The sequence below is a fragment of the Anoplophora glabripennis genome, unplaced genomic scaffold, assembly GCF_000390285.2.
Source record: "Anoplophora glabripennis isolate ALB-LARVAE unplaced genomic scaffold, Agla_2.0 scaffold403, whole genome shotgun sequence".
Classification (NCBI taxonomy): domain Eukaryota; kingdom Metazoa; phylum Arthropoda; class Insecta; order Coleoptera; family Cerambycidae; genus Anoplophora; species Anoplophora glabripennis.
In genome coordinates this window covers 458,100-474,444 of record NW_019416518.1, presented here as the reverse complement: position 1 = coordinate 474,444, position 16,345 = coordinate 458,100, and the positions used below count along the sequence as shown (strand labels likewise).

The following is a 16,345-nucleotide window of genomic DNA, read 5'->3' as shown; positions in this document are numbered from 1 at the left end:
GAGGCTTTCGCCGATAGCCTGGAACTGCAGTGTAGACTGCCTCAGCTGCCCGACGAAGACGAGGAATTCGAGATAGTGGCTGAGCGCGCGGCCCGACGCGTCGACAGAGAGCCAGACAATGACATAATCCCCCCCGCAACACCTGACGAACTAAGACTGACAATACGCAGACTTAAAAACAGAAAAGCCCCCGGACCCGACAATATACATAACACGACACTTAAACGACTACCACACAAGGGCCTCATGGCCCTACTAAACATAACAAACGCGACACTCAGACTAAGACACTTCCCTACCCGCTGGAAAACAGCAAACATAATCCTTATCCCAAAACCCAACAAAGATCACACCATCCCATCCAACTACCGGCCCATTAGCCTGCTCCCGGCTATGAGCAAAGTGGTAGAAAAAATTATCCTAACCCGTCTAAGAACCCACTCCCAAGAACTGCAAGTCATTCCAGACGAGCAGTTCGCCTTCCGACCCAATCACTCCACTGAACTCCAAATCCTTCGCCTTACCGAGCACATCACGGCGGCCTTCAACAGGGGACAGTACACTGGTGCTGTCTTCCTGGACGTCGCAAAGGCCTTCGATACGGTTTGGCATGAAGGCCTACTGATGAAAATGCTCACCAACCAATATCCCATATCCTTTACCAAACTCATAAAATCCTACCTACACCACCGAAAATTCCGCATCCAAATCCAAGATTCCCTTTCCACCACCCGTCCCATGGAGGCCGGTGTCCCCCAGGGCACCGTCCTGTCCCCACACCTATACACCATTTACAACTCCGACATCCCACATCCCCCCAACACCAACATATACTTATACGCCGACGACCTGACAATCACATCCCAATCCGTAGATCCTAGATATTCCGTCTCCCTCCTCCAAAACTCCTTAGACCAACTTGAAACCTGGTGCAACAGGTGGAAAGTCAAAATTAATCCCAACAAAAGTTCGGCTATCCTTTTTACCAAACGAAAAATCCCACAAAACCTCGACAGACTGACACTATCCCAGGAACCCATCTCCTGGAATCGACAAACACGATACCTGGGCGTGACGATGGACCAGCGTCTCACGTGGAAACCGCACATCGTGGAGACGGTGGCGCGAGCGAAGACCACCAGGGCTAGGCTCTATCCCTTACTCAAAGGTGGAAACACCCTCAGTTTAAGGAATAAGCGAACGCTTATCAAGGTGGTACTTCAACCGCAGCTAACCTACGCCTCCACGGCGTGGGGTCACGCGGCAAAAAGCCACTTAAAGTCATTACAGGCTGTGGAAAACATAGCCCTCCGCACGGCCACCGACGCGCCCTGGTACGTAAGAAACACTGACATATTACGAGACTTACAATACACAAACGCTACACAGACAATAAGACAAAACGCGGAGAAACGATTTGACGTAGCCGCTAGACATGACAATCCCCTCCTCAGGCAAGCCGTTGACTACGTACCCGACGTGACCGACAAACACAAAAGACCTAGACACCAACTTTTTGACCCTGGGTGACCACCCCAATGACCCCCCCCCTGCCCGCTAACCTTTTCTGTTTCAGAGACAGCCAGGATCAAGAAACGAAGACAACGACACACACACACACATACACACCCCCCATACCCTCCTTAACCCTCCCCTCCCGCGCTAGCCTAAGGGCCACCTTAGCAAAGCGCATCCCAGGCTGCATAGCCGCACTACCCTACCCAACCATACCACACATAAACATGACACTACCCCCGGGGTTTACACAGACGAGCCGGCGAAGCAAGAAGAGCGCCAGAAGAAAGGGCCCTAGCCGGCGGGGCCCAGCCAGGACAAAAGGAGGTCCCACAAAGCGCCTACACCGGCCGCATTTGCGGTCGGGGTAGACGACGGATGGGGCCCACCTACGAAGGCTGTCCAGGCCTACACGAGATGAGGCAGGATAAAGAGTGATAATCCCCCTTGATCCCAAATCATTGAGGCCAATTTCTAGCCATAGAATAATGGCGCGCGGCGCGGTTATGTTTTAAATTTTATGCTGTATATTTAAAAATAGATTCTTGTGAGAAATGGTATGGTCGCATTTAAAGGGATGTACAAACATGATGTAAAATTTGAAAGTGCTGCTATCTATGAACGAAGTATTTCATCTCAATTAATTTGATTTTTGTTTTTTGCAAGTTTCGAAGAGGATATTTTAGTTATTTTTTATGTTTCTTACAATATTATACAGCTTTCTTTAAAAAAGTTATTTTTTCATGAAAAACAGGTGGTCTTATAGGACAAAATGATCCTCTAATTGTTTTAGATACATTGATAAAAAATGTTCTTTTACAATATACTGTATCTTATTATTAATAGTTCAACTGTGAAAATAAAACAATAATTTTCATATTAATATTGTTTTGTTGGATAACAAAATCTACATCATATCATAAATATAATTAAAAAGCTTAATTAAAAATTTAAATCTGCATAGTCTTCATCCTCATTATGAGAACGAGAATATGTTTCATTTTTTTTATATTATATCTGTTTGGTAGGTATTTGGAAGTTATTAGTATTACAACATAGTTTATTATCAAATCTTTATAGACACCAACAAGGACAGCATTAATTCATAACACAGAAAAATACCGAGTAAAACGTTAGTTTTCTCATCAAATTTTGTAACCGCTAGATCATACTTTCTTCAATCTAAACTAGTTTCTAAAAAGCTAGATCTCAGGGGAAATATGCTAAGCTGGCAACACTGGTTTTGTCATCTCATAACATTATGTAACCAACATTACAATAGAATAAAAATCCCACAAAGAGCTCCACTCATTATACAATTTTAACTGTACGGTCTTACTTACCTATACAGGTCAAAATTGGGTAATTTACGAGAATATTGAGAATCATTCGTGCCAGTTTTAACGGTGCAAATAAAACTAAAAACTGGCACTGTTTTACACGTGCCGTCTGGTACGTAGCGGTATAATAATCACTGTTTAAATATATAGTATTTAAACAATGGTAAATGGTACAATGTTTTTTCAGCTGCGAGAAAAAAGCTGACAATACTATTTTACTAAATATATGTTTTCTCGAGATATTTCTAATCTGTTGGTGCATTTTAAAGCATTTTGAATAAATCTATGTTAATATTTCCTTGGTTCTTTGTAATATTTTGCAAACAATATTTTTGCTTCGTTTTTGTCCACAATCGCCGCTACTGTTATTTGTCTCTTCCGCGAATTTTTTTTTTGGTTGTTACCCCTTTTAAAATTGTATAATGTTTGGTGCCCATTAGAAATATAGAGATCTGCTTTTCAAACTCGTTACAAATTTTATGAAACGCGGCGCAGATATAGATTTATCGTGGAAAAACCTGCCCTAAAAATATCAGTATGAATAAATGTTTAAATAAACCGCACATTGTTATTTTAGAAGCGTTTAATTAACAATAACATAAAAAAATTAATTTAATACCCGCCTGAGGTACATTTTTTATTTATAATACAATGGGATTATATTTGAATGCAAATTGAATATCTAATTGATTACTCATTGGACTCAATAAATGCTGTAGCTATAGATATTCATTATTCCTGCAGTTAAGCTAAATAGATTAAATAAAATTTTACTAGCTGTTAAGTTAAGTTCAAATAATTATAAGTATACCTGTGTAACTATCTCTACTTACAAGTGGAACAGCCAAGTCTGCGTATTTCCTAACTGATAATCTTGTGCGATAATCTGGTTATAAAGTACTTTTGCGGTGACTGTTTTATTAAGATCTAGATCTAATTGAATCTGATGATAAGTGTAGTAGGTATATGTTTGCCAATATTTTGACAAAAAGCAAGATGGAAATATTTTCTATAATATTTTGTGTACTATTTGTCCTTAATTCGGCATATGAAATTGACGAATTGACAAAAGAAGATGGTTATCCAGTTTGTGTATGCCCAAGAATATATGCACCGGTATGTGCTTCTAATGGAAGAACGTATGGCAATACCTGCGAATTCAACTGCAAGAAAACAAGGACTACAAAAAATGAAAATCTGAGGATCGTTGCATACGGAAGATGTGATGAACTGGAAGATAGTGTTTTACGGAATATTATTAAAAGAACAGATGAAAAATCAGAAAAATTCAAAGAAATTGTTTCTGGGTAGTGTTATAGAATTAGATGTGTGTACAACATTCATTTGTCTTTAATATTATTTTATTGAACTTACTTACATGCAATATAAAAACGTTTCAAATGACGAATATATTAATATACGATTGTTTATTTTGTGTAATAAAACAAATATCTAATAAGAATGCGTATTTTCATTTGCAAAAATATTTAATTTTTTTCATGTATTGATGTTTAATAGCAAATAAGAAACTTAATAGTAGCTGGTATAAACAAGATATTACTTGAGATAATTTTAAATGTGGCGGCAATTTTACCACCACTATTCTCCTTCTTCGCGATACAATTCCTTCTTAAATATGGCGGGCAAGATTTATATTTACTCATATTATGGATACCTACCTAATAATTGCTATTATTAATTTTTGTAGTTTACAAATTGTATATTAAAAAATGTTATTCCCTTCGAGGCCAATATGTTGGTTAGATAATACATGTCACTAAAATTATATCAGCCAACTGCACTAAACAATCGGACACCTTTGGTTTAGTGAAGTTTATGACAGTGCTGGCATATGACAAAAAATTTTTTGTGATGTGTTTCATAAACTAAATTGTAAAAAATGTTCTTCATATCACGTGTCATAATTCAAAAATCACTCGGGCAAAGATGCTCTAGTTTATATTCGGCAGAAAACATTTTTAGTGAAGAAAATATAAAAAGAACCATCGCTAAATTTGCCACTATGAAGCCGATAAGATTGCACACGCGCCAACCTCCCAAGAAAGCTGCTGTACTAATTCCTCTTTGCGAAGTGGGCAACAAGGTGTCGCTATTGTATACTTTGAGAGCGGCACATTTGAAATCTCATCGAGGACAAGTTAGTTTTCCTGGTGGAATGCAAGATGTTACGGATAAAAGTTTGGAGGAAACAGCTTTAAGAGAAACCGAAGAAGAATTAGGAATTGGTATTGAAAATATTGAAATTTGGGGCAGTGGACATTTTATAGTTACAAGAGGAGAAACAAGTGTTTTACCCGTAATAGGTCGAATTAAGAAGAAATTAGTTCTTGAAAATTTAAAAATAAATACCCATGAGGTAGAAGAAGTGTTTACTGTACCCTTAGAAGAACTATGTGATCCTTCAAAAATAGGACATACACAGTTCAGAGGATCGTATTCAGTACCCGTATTTTTGGGAGGTAAAAGACGAATTTGGGGTTTAACAGCTATGATAACTAATATATGTTTAAGTTCTCTTTTGTCACATAAAGCCTATACACACAAAATTACTTATATACCACCTATTAAATCACACAATGTCGTGACATATTAGTAGAATTAGTATTAGATAAGTGTAAGTACCCGAAGGCGTTCTTCTAAATAAACTAAAATTGTTATAGGGCATCCTATAAGTAAATACTATTTACTTATCAAAATAGGTACCATATCCGAAAATGGATTTTATTGAATCAAATATATTTTGTCTACACGTTTTTTTCCTAATATTTTTTGCTATTAAAATATGAAGTTTATACAATTGTGATGAAATAAATATGAGTATGTAAGATTTATATTCTGGATTTCATATTACCCTTAATGTGGTTATATCCATTATAAATAAAATTACCTACTGTTATTTGAATTTGATTCTTTTAAATCAAATATTGCATTATTGCAACCACAAAAAATAAATTTCAATTTACTATAGGTAGGTATACTGGTTCAGATTAAATGTCAGTATGATATCATATCGTACTGACATTTAATATTTAATATCGTAAAGATATAAAGAAGAAGAGATTCTCAAAAACTACATTCTTTTTTCACATTAAAATATGCCATTCAAACGGTATAACAGAATGATTTTAATAATGATATGATTGAATATTTTAATACCTACTTTAAGTACCTATAGTAGTACCTAGTCTAAAAATTCGACCCTTTATCACTTATGTACATTAAAACAATTTATATTCTAATAGCTAGTAAGATTCATATGTGAACTGAACATACATATTATTAATGAAAATTTTTTCCATATAAAAGTAAAAAGGCTGTAAAATGAAATTCTACGTGATGTGAGGTAATTTTATTAAGACTGCAGCGAAGAAAAAAATCTTCAAAAATTTAAGGGTGTATCGCCTCCAATCAATCGCATGCGGCAGTGTTGCTATTAACATTAATTTGCTATTAAAATCCATAATGAGCCTAAATAATACAATTGAGGGGCAGCTATGCAAAAGCCGATAAATGCATATAATATGTGGTTTTGAGATAACTAGGAATAAGTTGTAACTAGAACATTATTCACTGTAATCTTAAACTTTATGCACTGGTTTTATAAGTTTAATCATGGTTTTAAAATATATATTGCTTATTGTTCAGTTTTAATGTTTTAAATGTAAATTTTATTCCAATTTTTGAATTGGATTTATTGGCTTTTGTTCAATCATAATGTGGATATATAGACTTCTGCTCAATTGAAATGGATTTATCGGTTTTTTCTAAATCATATTTAGGATATACCGACTTCTGCTTAATCTCTACTTATTTTATGCAAAAGTATAACACAATATATACCATACATTTTTATTTCAAAGTACAAAAATTTTAATACAAAACAAAATATGAAAATTGTGAAAATCTAAATGTAAAATCAACATCATCTTCTAATCAATTATATATAACTTCTTCCTGTTCTTGGTAGGCCATCTCAAATATAATATTTTTGTACCAAGACAAGTCTTATTTTATTACAATCTCATATTTATGCACTGCATGTATGTGAAAATTGCATCATCTCGCGATAAACTGAAACTACGAAAAAATTAAATAAAAGAAAAAATTTTAACAAATTCTGTTAAATTTAGTATACATGGATTTAACGCTCTTTGCTTGGTCGAATATGGATTTATTAGCTTTTGGTTAGTCGCTTATTTTAATATGCTGTTTCTCATTAAATTAACGTTCTTTGTTCAATCTAGATGTAACCAAGTCGGAGATTGAATTATTATAAGAAGCGATTTCCGTGCCTAACTAAAAAACGTTTATAAATGGATTTATCGGCTTTTGCATAGCTGCTCCTCAATTATAAATGTGCATCTACTAATAATATAAAATAATTTTTTCAATAAAACAGTCACTTTAGTTGTGTGTGAAATTCGCATGAATAAGTTCAAAATTTAATAGGTTTCTGTTGAACAAAAATATTACGAAATAAATCTACAGGATGATTTTGATTTATGAGCATAACACTTTACTGTAGATACTTCGTAGGAATGGAAATGTTATTTAAAGTACGGTTTTTCAGGTTGTTATGCTGTGGCCTATACCGCCTATATGTACCTGGTCGCTTCCAGTTACAGAATTATCTTTCACTTCTTTCGTCTGGACTAAGAATCTTTGACTTGCCCTTGTTGTTCTTGGACTAGGTTTTTTAGTGGTGGACCCTCTATTAGAACGTCTAGGCCTGTTCTGATGTTCATTTCAGTTCTTGTTGGTTCTACAGCTGCTACGGACGAAAGCACTCTTCAGACAATAGTGATCCTCCAAGACTTTTCGTAGTGGTCTCCATCCAATCCTTCCATGGAAATATTGTTTAGTTAATCACGATTGATAAGTAAAGAGATACAGAGTGTCTAGTTAAAATAGGATAATTATATTATCCTATCCTATCCAATATTTTATTTTCAATATCATCTCAAACAAGGCTGAATTGAAACAAAAACAGATTTCCAAAATTTCGTTTTTTTTTTAATATTTCGAACACTAATCACTTTAACCTTTATTTTTTAGAGGTATAATGTTGATCCCCTGATTATGATGCAACTTTGCCCCCATTTAAGTTACTTTGTATCTCTTACTGTTTCTGTGAGAAATGAATTTGTAACTGCCTGTATAAAAAATTGTGAAATCGGAACCCAAAGTAACGATTTCTGTTGGATGTTCAGCCTTTAGTAGTTGCTTTGTAAATTGTTGGAAGTTGAGAATTCTTTAAAGTTCTTGGATTATGTGACTTACCCATGATGAAAATTGGAAGAATACCTGTGTTTCAGTTGCATTACAACATGGCATAAACATTAGTTTATCTTCAGAGAATTTTCTTGCTGGCACTAATTTTTCGATTTCAGTAGTAGTAGTAACTTCAGGATGTCCAAATTATAGAAAATATACTGTACCTGATTTCAATTTAAAAATCACACTATGCCAAATAAAAAATATAACAGGCTTTTTTCATGATTAAGGTCATGATTTCACGATTTTCATGATTTCATATATAAGGCGTCGGTGGTTCCCATACTTTTTGATGACATAGCTCCTTCTCATATATTTATTTGTGGCACTCCTCCAACCCCCCCTACGTACAGTTAAAAATTCAAAGTAGGTACTAATAAATGAAACAATGAAAATTTGAACTAATTAGATCTTCATCAGTTACATTGTGATGATTTTTATAAGTACGGTCACACATAATATATATACAGGGTAATTATTAAGTACCTACTTGTACAAACTTGAAAGGGTGAATCTTCGACTAATTTTAAGATAAAATGTTCATATGCACATGGGTTTGTAACGACTTGGTTCTTGAGATACATAGCGTCCAAAAAAAAATTTTGTTTGGTATTTTGTTTAATGTTAGAGGGTACCACATACCTATTTTCCATTCAAATTTACGTACAAAAGGTACTCTTAGCATTTATCGCTGAAAGCAGCCGTTTTGTAAAAAAACGGCTTTATAGTTAAACCTGCGTTGAAATTTGAGTTGTCATTAGAGTTTTTGAAAAATAAGCGAAAAAGAATCATGTGCTATGTTACAGTATCACTTTACAAATTACTATCACCAATTTGCTGAAAATTAGAAAAAAACAAAAATTTTCCAAAAAAAGTATGCTGAATCTTTCCTCTGCAGCGGCGCACTGTGGGGATTTCGCGGAAAAAAGTCATATATTCAATATACTATTAATGCAATATGCAACGGTATTTTTATTTTTCGAAATAACTATTACAATCAAATCAAAACGAATTACTTTGATCTGACTACTAGTTTTTTTTTAAACCGTTTCAAACTCATTACTTGTATGTTTTATTGAACTGACTGAAATTTAACTTAAGAATTTCAAGACGAATATTATTTTATTGCTTTAGCTGACATTTTTATTTTTGTTTTTTATTTAAAATAGGATATTTCAATAAGCTAAAATTGAAAAAATAAACACTGCAGAGACTTTTATTTTCTGGAACGCTACATAGGGAATTAGCTTCGTTCGAGTTCGTAAATTCGGAAGAGTGGGGAGCGCTGGGTGCTGCAACCTGACACGCATTTTCATACATAATATTTTTGGTTTCTAATACATAATACATACCTATAGAGTAATAGATATTGGTATTAAGTGTTGATTCCTGCATATAACTCAATTTTTTTAGTTTTGATACTTGTACCCCTTTGCTTTTCACCCTAAATATATACATATTTTTTTAAAGTTGAATTATTTTATGTTCTACTATATAAATAAAATTACAGCAGTCAATAAGTTACTATATTTAAAAAAAAAACTTTTTTTCCTCACCTCCATACAAAAATTCCCAGTGTGCGGCGGTTCAAAAGAAAACAGTAGATACATGCATTATTTTTTCTAATTTTCACTAATTTGGTAATAGTAATTTGTAAAGTGCTAGTGTGCACATGACTCTTTCTCTTTTATTTTTCAAAAACTCTTAATGATTCAACTTACAAAATTCCAACACAGGTTTAACTTTTAAACCCATTTTTTCAGTGACAAATACTAAAAGTACATTTTGTACGTAAAATTGAATGGAAAATAGGTATGTTTAGTTAAACATTAAGTGCGCCACAAAAGTTATGGTTATTTAAATCAAGGTACAACACTGTATGTAGTTCCCTCTAACATTTTAAAATTAGTCAAAGATTTACAAGTATGTACTTAATAAACATCCTGTATAATATACAGACATACCTCTTTTCGGTATATTTCCAACAAAAGCATTATATTTTTGTCTCACTGGTGTTCTAAACTTGTCGAAAACATGTTTCATTCAGTTTGAAACATCCTTTATTACTTCTCAGAAAGAATTAGATGATGACGATTGTAGACAGATAATAATCCAATTTTATATATCCAATGAACTATATAGCATAAATTCACATTAAATTAAAGAATTTTTTTGTGATACATGCCGATAGAATGTAAAAATAAAAATTTTCTTTCTCAGATCACCGTGAGAAAGAAAATTTTGGAAAATTAATAGAATTGTATATCTCAATTACACAATCTCATGATTTAAGAAATTGGTTTCTAACAAATAAGAATATACAGGGTGTCCCATTAATATTGCGAAAAAATTCAGGGGGAGTTTTCTTGACCAAATGTAAGAAAGAAAGTTCCTATAAACCTATGTCCGAAAATGCTTCATTTCGGAGATACAGGGTGTTGAAATTTAGAGAAAATACAAGGTTTTTACTAATATCTGGAAAACCCTAATTCCGATTTTTTTGAAATTTGGTATGTTTGTTTATAAAAACGGTAGATGTCTTCTGACGTAATTTGATTTATTTTATCTATTCCAGCGGCGTCCGGGGACTCACTCCTCTTGATATTAATAAGCAAACATATGAGACGTCACTGCTTTTTCTTAGGTGTCATGTTTTCCTAATTATGCGATAAAAAATACAACCTTTTTGTCTCTACTTTTTTTGATATCTTGCTTCATTTTCGAGTAAAAAATTAATAGCCTAAGTGTGTGATTTTAATAAGTACTTGAACTGTGTAGTTGTCAATTCCTGCTTGTTAAAATGAATTACACAAATAGTGAAATGTGTGATATGCATTTTCTTTATGGCCTTGCCAATAGTAATGCAGCCGCCAGGCGCCCCTATGAGCAGAAATACCCTAATCGTATAATTCCTCATCATACTATCTTTACCCGTCTTCATCAACGTCTTAGTGAAACTAGAAGTTTTCAAAAACCTACCGCAGGAAACTGGCGACCCCGCACAGCAATAACCCTACAATTGGAGGAAAAAATTCATGAAATTGAGGACACTCCAACAACAAGTACCAGACAGATTGCTAGAAACTTAAATGCAAGTCATTCTACAATTTTCAGGACTTTAAAAAATAATCTATACCCTCATCACATCCAATGGGTTGACACTTTTACTGACTGATTTTCCGTTAAGATTAGAATTATGTCAATAGATACGACAAAAAATTGGGGAAAATCCTCAATTTTTAGCAGAAATACTATTCACGGATGCGGCGAATTTTTCTCGAAAAGCCATAATGAACTTCCATAATAATCATGTATGGGCGGACGAGAACCCAAATGCAATATTAGAAGGCCGTCATCAACACCAGTTTTACTTAATGTATGGGTCGGAATTGTGGGAGACCACTTAATAGGCCCATTTTTTTTTTACCACCGAGGCTTACTGGAGATGTTTATTGCCGTTTTCTTGAGGATGAATTGCCCGTAGTTTTGGAAGACATCCCATTGCCATTAAGTTGCAAATGTATTTTATGCACGATGGTGCTCCACCCCATTTCAGTTTAGCTACGCCTGAATATTTGAACAATATCTACCCAAATCACTGGATAGGTGAAGGAGGCACTCAACCCTGGCCCCCGAGGTCTTCCGACTTAAATTTGTTGGATTTTTTCCTTTGGGGTCACCTCAAACATTTGGTTTATACGAATTTGAAAGGGTTCGCCAATCAATGTGTCGTAGGATAGATGCCTGTATTAGAGTTGAAGGTGCACATTTTCAACTGTTGTAACGCTTGTGTATGTAAAGTATTTTTCATATCATTGCTGTTTGTTAAATATTTTTTCTTATGTTTCTGTTAATATAAATTATTTAAAAAAATATTATTTAGGGAGTTATTGTTACACTGTTTTTCCTTCAAATGTATTGTTAAAGTTGATTAGTAAATAACTAAAACATTGAATTTCTATTTTTGTTGAATGTGCATATGAAAGGATATTAATTTTTTGCTCGAAAACGAAACAAGATATCAAAAAAAGTAAAGAGACAAATAAGTTGTATTTTTAATCACATAATTAGAAAAAAATATGATGCCTAAGAAAAAGCAGTGACATCTCATATGTTTACTTATTAATATCAACAGGAGTGAGTCCCCGGACGTCGCTGGAATAGATAAAATAAATCAAATTACGTCAGAAGACGTCTACCATTTTTATAAATGAACATACCAAATTTAAAAAAAAATCGGAAATAACGTTCTCCAGATATTAATAAAAACCTTGTATTTTCTCTAAATTTGAACACCCTGTATCTCCGAAATGAAGCATTTTTGAATATAGGTGTATAGGAACTTTCTTTATTTTTGGTCAAGGAAACTTCCCCTGAATTTTTGCGCAATATTAATGGGACACTCTGTATATGTTTATCTCATGATTTTTATTTAACTGTGAAATTAATTTATGCCAATAAGTATATTTTTTCAAATTTTTAGCAACCCTCTGCAACCCCCTCAGGGAGTCACGACCTGCATTTTGGGAACCACTGATGTAAACCATGTGTTTACTTTACTGGAAAGTAGGCTTTGACGGTAGCAAAAAAATCTGTGATAGTTAAGTTTATATTCATATCACTAATTTTAACTCAATCCATCGTCACAATTTTTTGATTCATTGAATTTAAAAATTTTCGCTGAAATATTTCTTCATCAGAAGACTAGATAAATATACATTACTGCCCATTTGTGTAGAAAACTAATAAAGGCAATCTTTTCTTTTGATATACCATCCATTTCGGAAATATCAGGAGACAATTTGAAACCAACATGTATCATATAACCAGGCATCGAAAACAGTATGTACTAACCCTTCCAAATTTTAGTCCGGGAAAGGATTATTAACAATGAAATTAATTTTATTGTAATTATATATTTATGTTTCTGAAAATACAAGTAACATATACCTTAACTATTAAATTAATTCCAGTACAATACAAATACTTATAGAAAAGTAAACTTAAGTAATAATTTTAATACATTTGGAGGACATGAAAAACTTGAAAAAAAAAGAAATGCAAAATACCTAATATAAAAGATTGGAAAAACCTAAACTGTAATCAAAATATTTATGTACAAAAAAACAAGTGATATATAAATATTTTTCTACTCATCACATTTTATAAAATGTTTACATACATTATATTATGTACTATTTTAATTTTTCATGTAGAATCAGTTAAAGGAAAAAGTAACAAATGTCGAGCTTTTTCCTCTGACTAGGTCTATGGTTAAAATAAAGAGTCCAATGATTGAGGCGTACCATATAAATTCATTTAATAAATTTTAAGATATTCACCCAAAATCGCTCGCTTACATTCACATACATAAATATAGATGGAATACACGGAAGCATTTTACAAATTTAAATATGATATATAATTTTTATAACACTATAAAGCAAAGTTTAAAACTGCTTTTGAAATCTATAAATTTGTCCCTATTAAAGTTCAGCTAATATGGAACGAATTTTTGAATGTATAACTACAAACAATGCTGTTCGATAAAGCCTCAAGCAAGTTTTCTGCTGAATTTAAATTTAGTCGCCCACCTCAATCACTACTCACTGCACTATAAAAAGCAGTTTAATAATGAACGTTCTTATGATTCTGAAAGTACAGGAATGGCAGTAGTGTATACCGGAGTTTCGAGCTCTATCCTGGCTGTTGTTCTCAATCCTAACTGATTTTTGATGTGACTAATTATATCTTGATCAGCGGGGCAACTCTGAATGAATGCCTCTAGCTCGTACATATTTGCCATGTAAGTCCAGAGTGCAGTGAATCTTGTTGGAATTTCGAATTTGCGGAAAGCCTTGGCCCCGATACGGATATGTTGCAATCTGGGCATTAATTCGCAGTCGAAGCAGGACATGGTATCTCCTGTCAAGAAGCGAGTACCCCTCTTTGCCAAAAAGTCATTGATTCGTTCAAGATGGGAAAGAAGAGGTTGTCTGCATTCTGTGGTGTCTGGCGACTCAAACTTTCGGACATACATTTTAAATTTGGTGTAAAGATTTTCAATGAGAGTTGCCACTTCTTTGTCCTAAAATAAACAATTTACTATATTCATTAATAATATTAACAGAAAACTATATTACAGTTATATAAAATAGGCATGTACTATAACCGAAAACCAAATACAATGAGATGGATTGGCAAATACTTTTTTATAGATGGGTCAATCAAGTGCTATCGTATATGAAAATGCTATAAATGATACATGTTGCTAGGTGTTTATAGGACTAAAAGATTTAGAAATATAGTGAAAGTACAGTGCAACCTTTTTAATCCGAACACACGTTAATCCGAACACACGCTAATCCGAACGACCAAATCTGAACGATGACACGAAAAGACTAGATCGCTTCGCGCGTACGCGCGTAGTCGGCAGTCAGTTTGTTTGCCGATAGCGAAGAACCTGTTGCGTGTCGTGTTTGTGTAACAATTTTGGAGTTTTTTTGGAAGTAAGAAAAATAAAAAATGTGAAAAGCGTAAAATAATACATATACATATGTATATGTAACTACATGTTTATGTTTTACCTTATATACGTTTTATGTATCTTATATGATTTATATTTATATTGTTATAATAAAATGTGTATGTACTTACATAATATACATAATGTAGGTACAAATCTTTATAGTATGTTCGATAATCCGAACGATTCGATAATGCGAACAATCCCTGGCAATGTGGTGTTCGGATTAAAGAGGTTGCACTGTATTAAGATATTAACTTTTGTACCGTAGAGGGTGTTTCACGAGGAAGTGCATAAGCTTACAGGAGCCTTTTTGAAGTATTTAAGAAAAATAGACTCTTTTTCAAAAAGAATGAAATGGTAAATTTCCAGCCCAAGATTTACATAAACATTTTTAAGGAATATCCTCAAGTAAAAATAGACAAATGAAAAGCTATGTGTAAATGTTGATCTAGTAATGTCCTATTCCGATTTTTTTGAAAAGGAATCATTATTTTTTAATATTTCAAAAAGGCTTAACGATACCTTCACAAGTGATATAGTAAATATAATTAGTACTTGCAATGCCATGCTAGTAATTCCGCATTTCAATTGTTATAAAATACATCAGTTTCACTTTTAAAACATAACCTATACCTATAAGGCTGATTGATATTTCCATATTTACTCCGCGGTCCAAATTATAGAGAGTGACTCATCACTAGCTTTTGGACTAGTAAGAGGGATAAAGCGTGCCGGGAACGAAAATCCATTGGCGTGTCTGCGTAAAAGGCAACAAGATATAGAAAATATTGAAAAAAGATAATAAAACATAACATCTAATATTTTTTTACAGTTTGCCATAACAGGCACTTTGATCCATTTTAATTACTACAGCATTTTAAAACGTCCCAGTTGTGTTTTTTTAATTTATAAATTTATTATAGCCATGGAATTAGACTCCTCGTCTACGCTTATGCTATGACGTTTCTCGGGACGGTTAAATCAAGTCCGTTTACACCCAACTAAAAAAGCAATTCCCTACCAAGTACAAAAGACAGAGATAGAATATAGATCGACGTTCAGTGTAACTCAGTCTATAGACGATTATAGATTCTGTCGATGTGCGTAGCAAGCGGCACAAAGATAAATAATATTGAACCGTATAAAAATCATTTTATATTTTATACGCATTATGGTAATAGTGTTTTGATATTATGTCTGAATCACTCTCTATAACTTCGACCGCGGAGTATAGGTATTTTGTTAAAATAACACAATAAAAAAATTACTGTATGTTGTCAAAAATAGAATAGTTCTTTAAAAAAATATTGTTATAAAATAATAATAATAATAATAATAATAATAAATTGCCTTTATTGAATCCTCATATGTCAATACATTAATTGAGCATCATATAATAAGAAAAGTAAATATGAGAAAGGGGGCGAAATAAACATAAGAAAATAATTAAATCTGAACTAAGTTGATGCACAATAATAACAATAATAATAATAAGTGAATTTTAAAACCTCATGTAGTAATTTCTTAACTTAAATTATTTTGAAAAGCTGGAGTTTCTAATGTAAAACAAATAGAGAAGGCATTATAATGCAATTTCACTAAAAAATCTAAGATACAAAAATTTTACAAGAGTAATTGGATATCAGTGGCGTACACACGGGGGGGG

General features: G+C 33.2%; 2 protein-coding genes across 2 annotated transcripts in view; one reads left to right on the top strand and one right to left on the bottom strand.

Annotated features, from left to right (window-relative positions):
* The first annotated feature begins 4,520 nt into the window (after nucleotides 1-4,520).
* Nucleotides 4,521-5,707, top strand: LOC108907596 (nucleoside diphosphate-linked moiety X motif 8). The gene has a single exon (XM_018711341.2). It carries the CDS (start codon nucleotides 4,756-4,758, stop codon nucleotides 5,467-5,469), a length of 714 nt encoding a protein of 237 aa, XP_018566857.1. The 5' UTR covers nucleotides 4,521-4,755; the 3' UTR covers nucleotides 5,470-5,707.
* A 7,897-nt stretch (nucleotides 5,708-13,604) lies between these two features.
* LOC108907599 (chloride intracellular channel exc-4) overlaps nucleotides 13,605-16,345 on the bottom strand; it is a 69,333-nt gene continuing 66,592 nt past the window's right edge. The window contains exon 3 of the mRNA XM_018711342.2: nucleotides 13,605-14,238. Coding sequence (XP_018566858.1) covers nucleotides 13,795-14,238 — 444 coding nt within the window. The 3' untranslated portion in view covers nucleotides 13,605-13,794. The remainder of the gene's footprint in view (nucleotides 14,239-16,345) is intronic.

Bases quoted from the DNA above. Each gene is read 5' to 3' on its own strand.
- LOC108907596 (XM_018711341.2), top strand. From the start codon at position 4,756: ATGTTCTTCATATCACGTGTCATAATTCAAAAATCACTCGGGCAAAGA.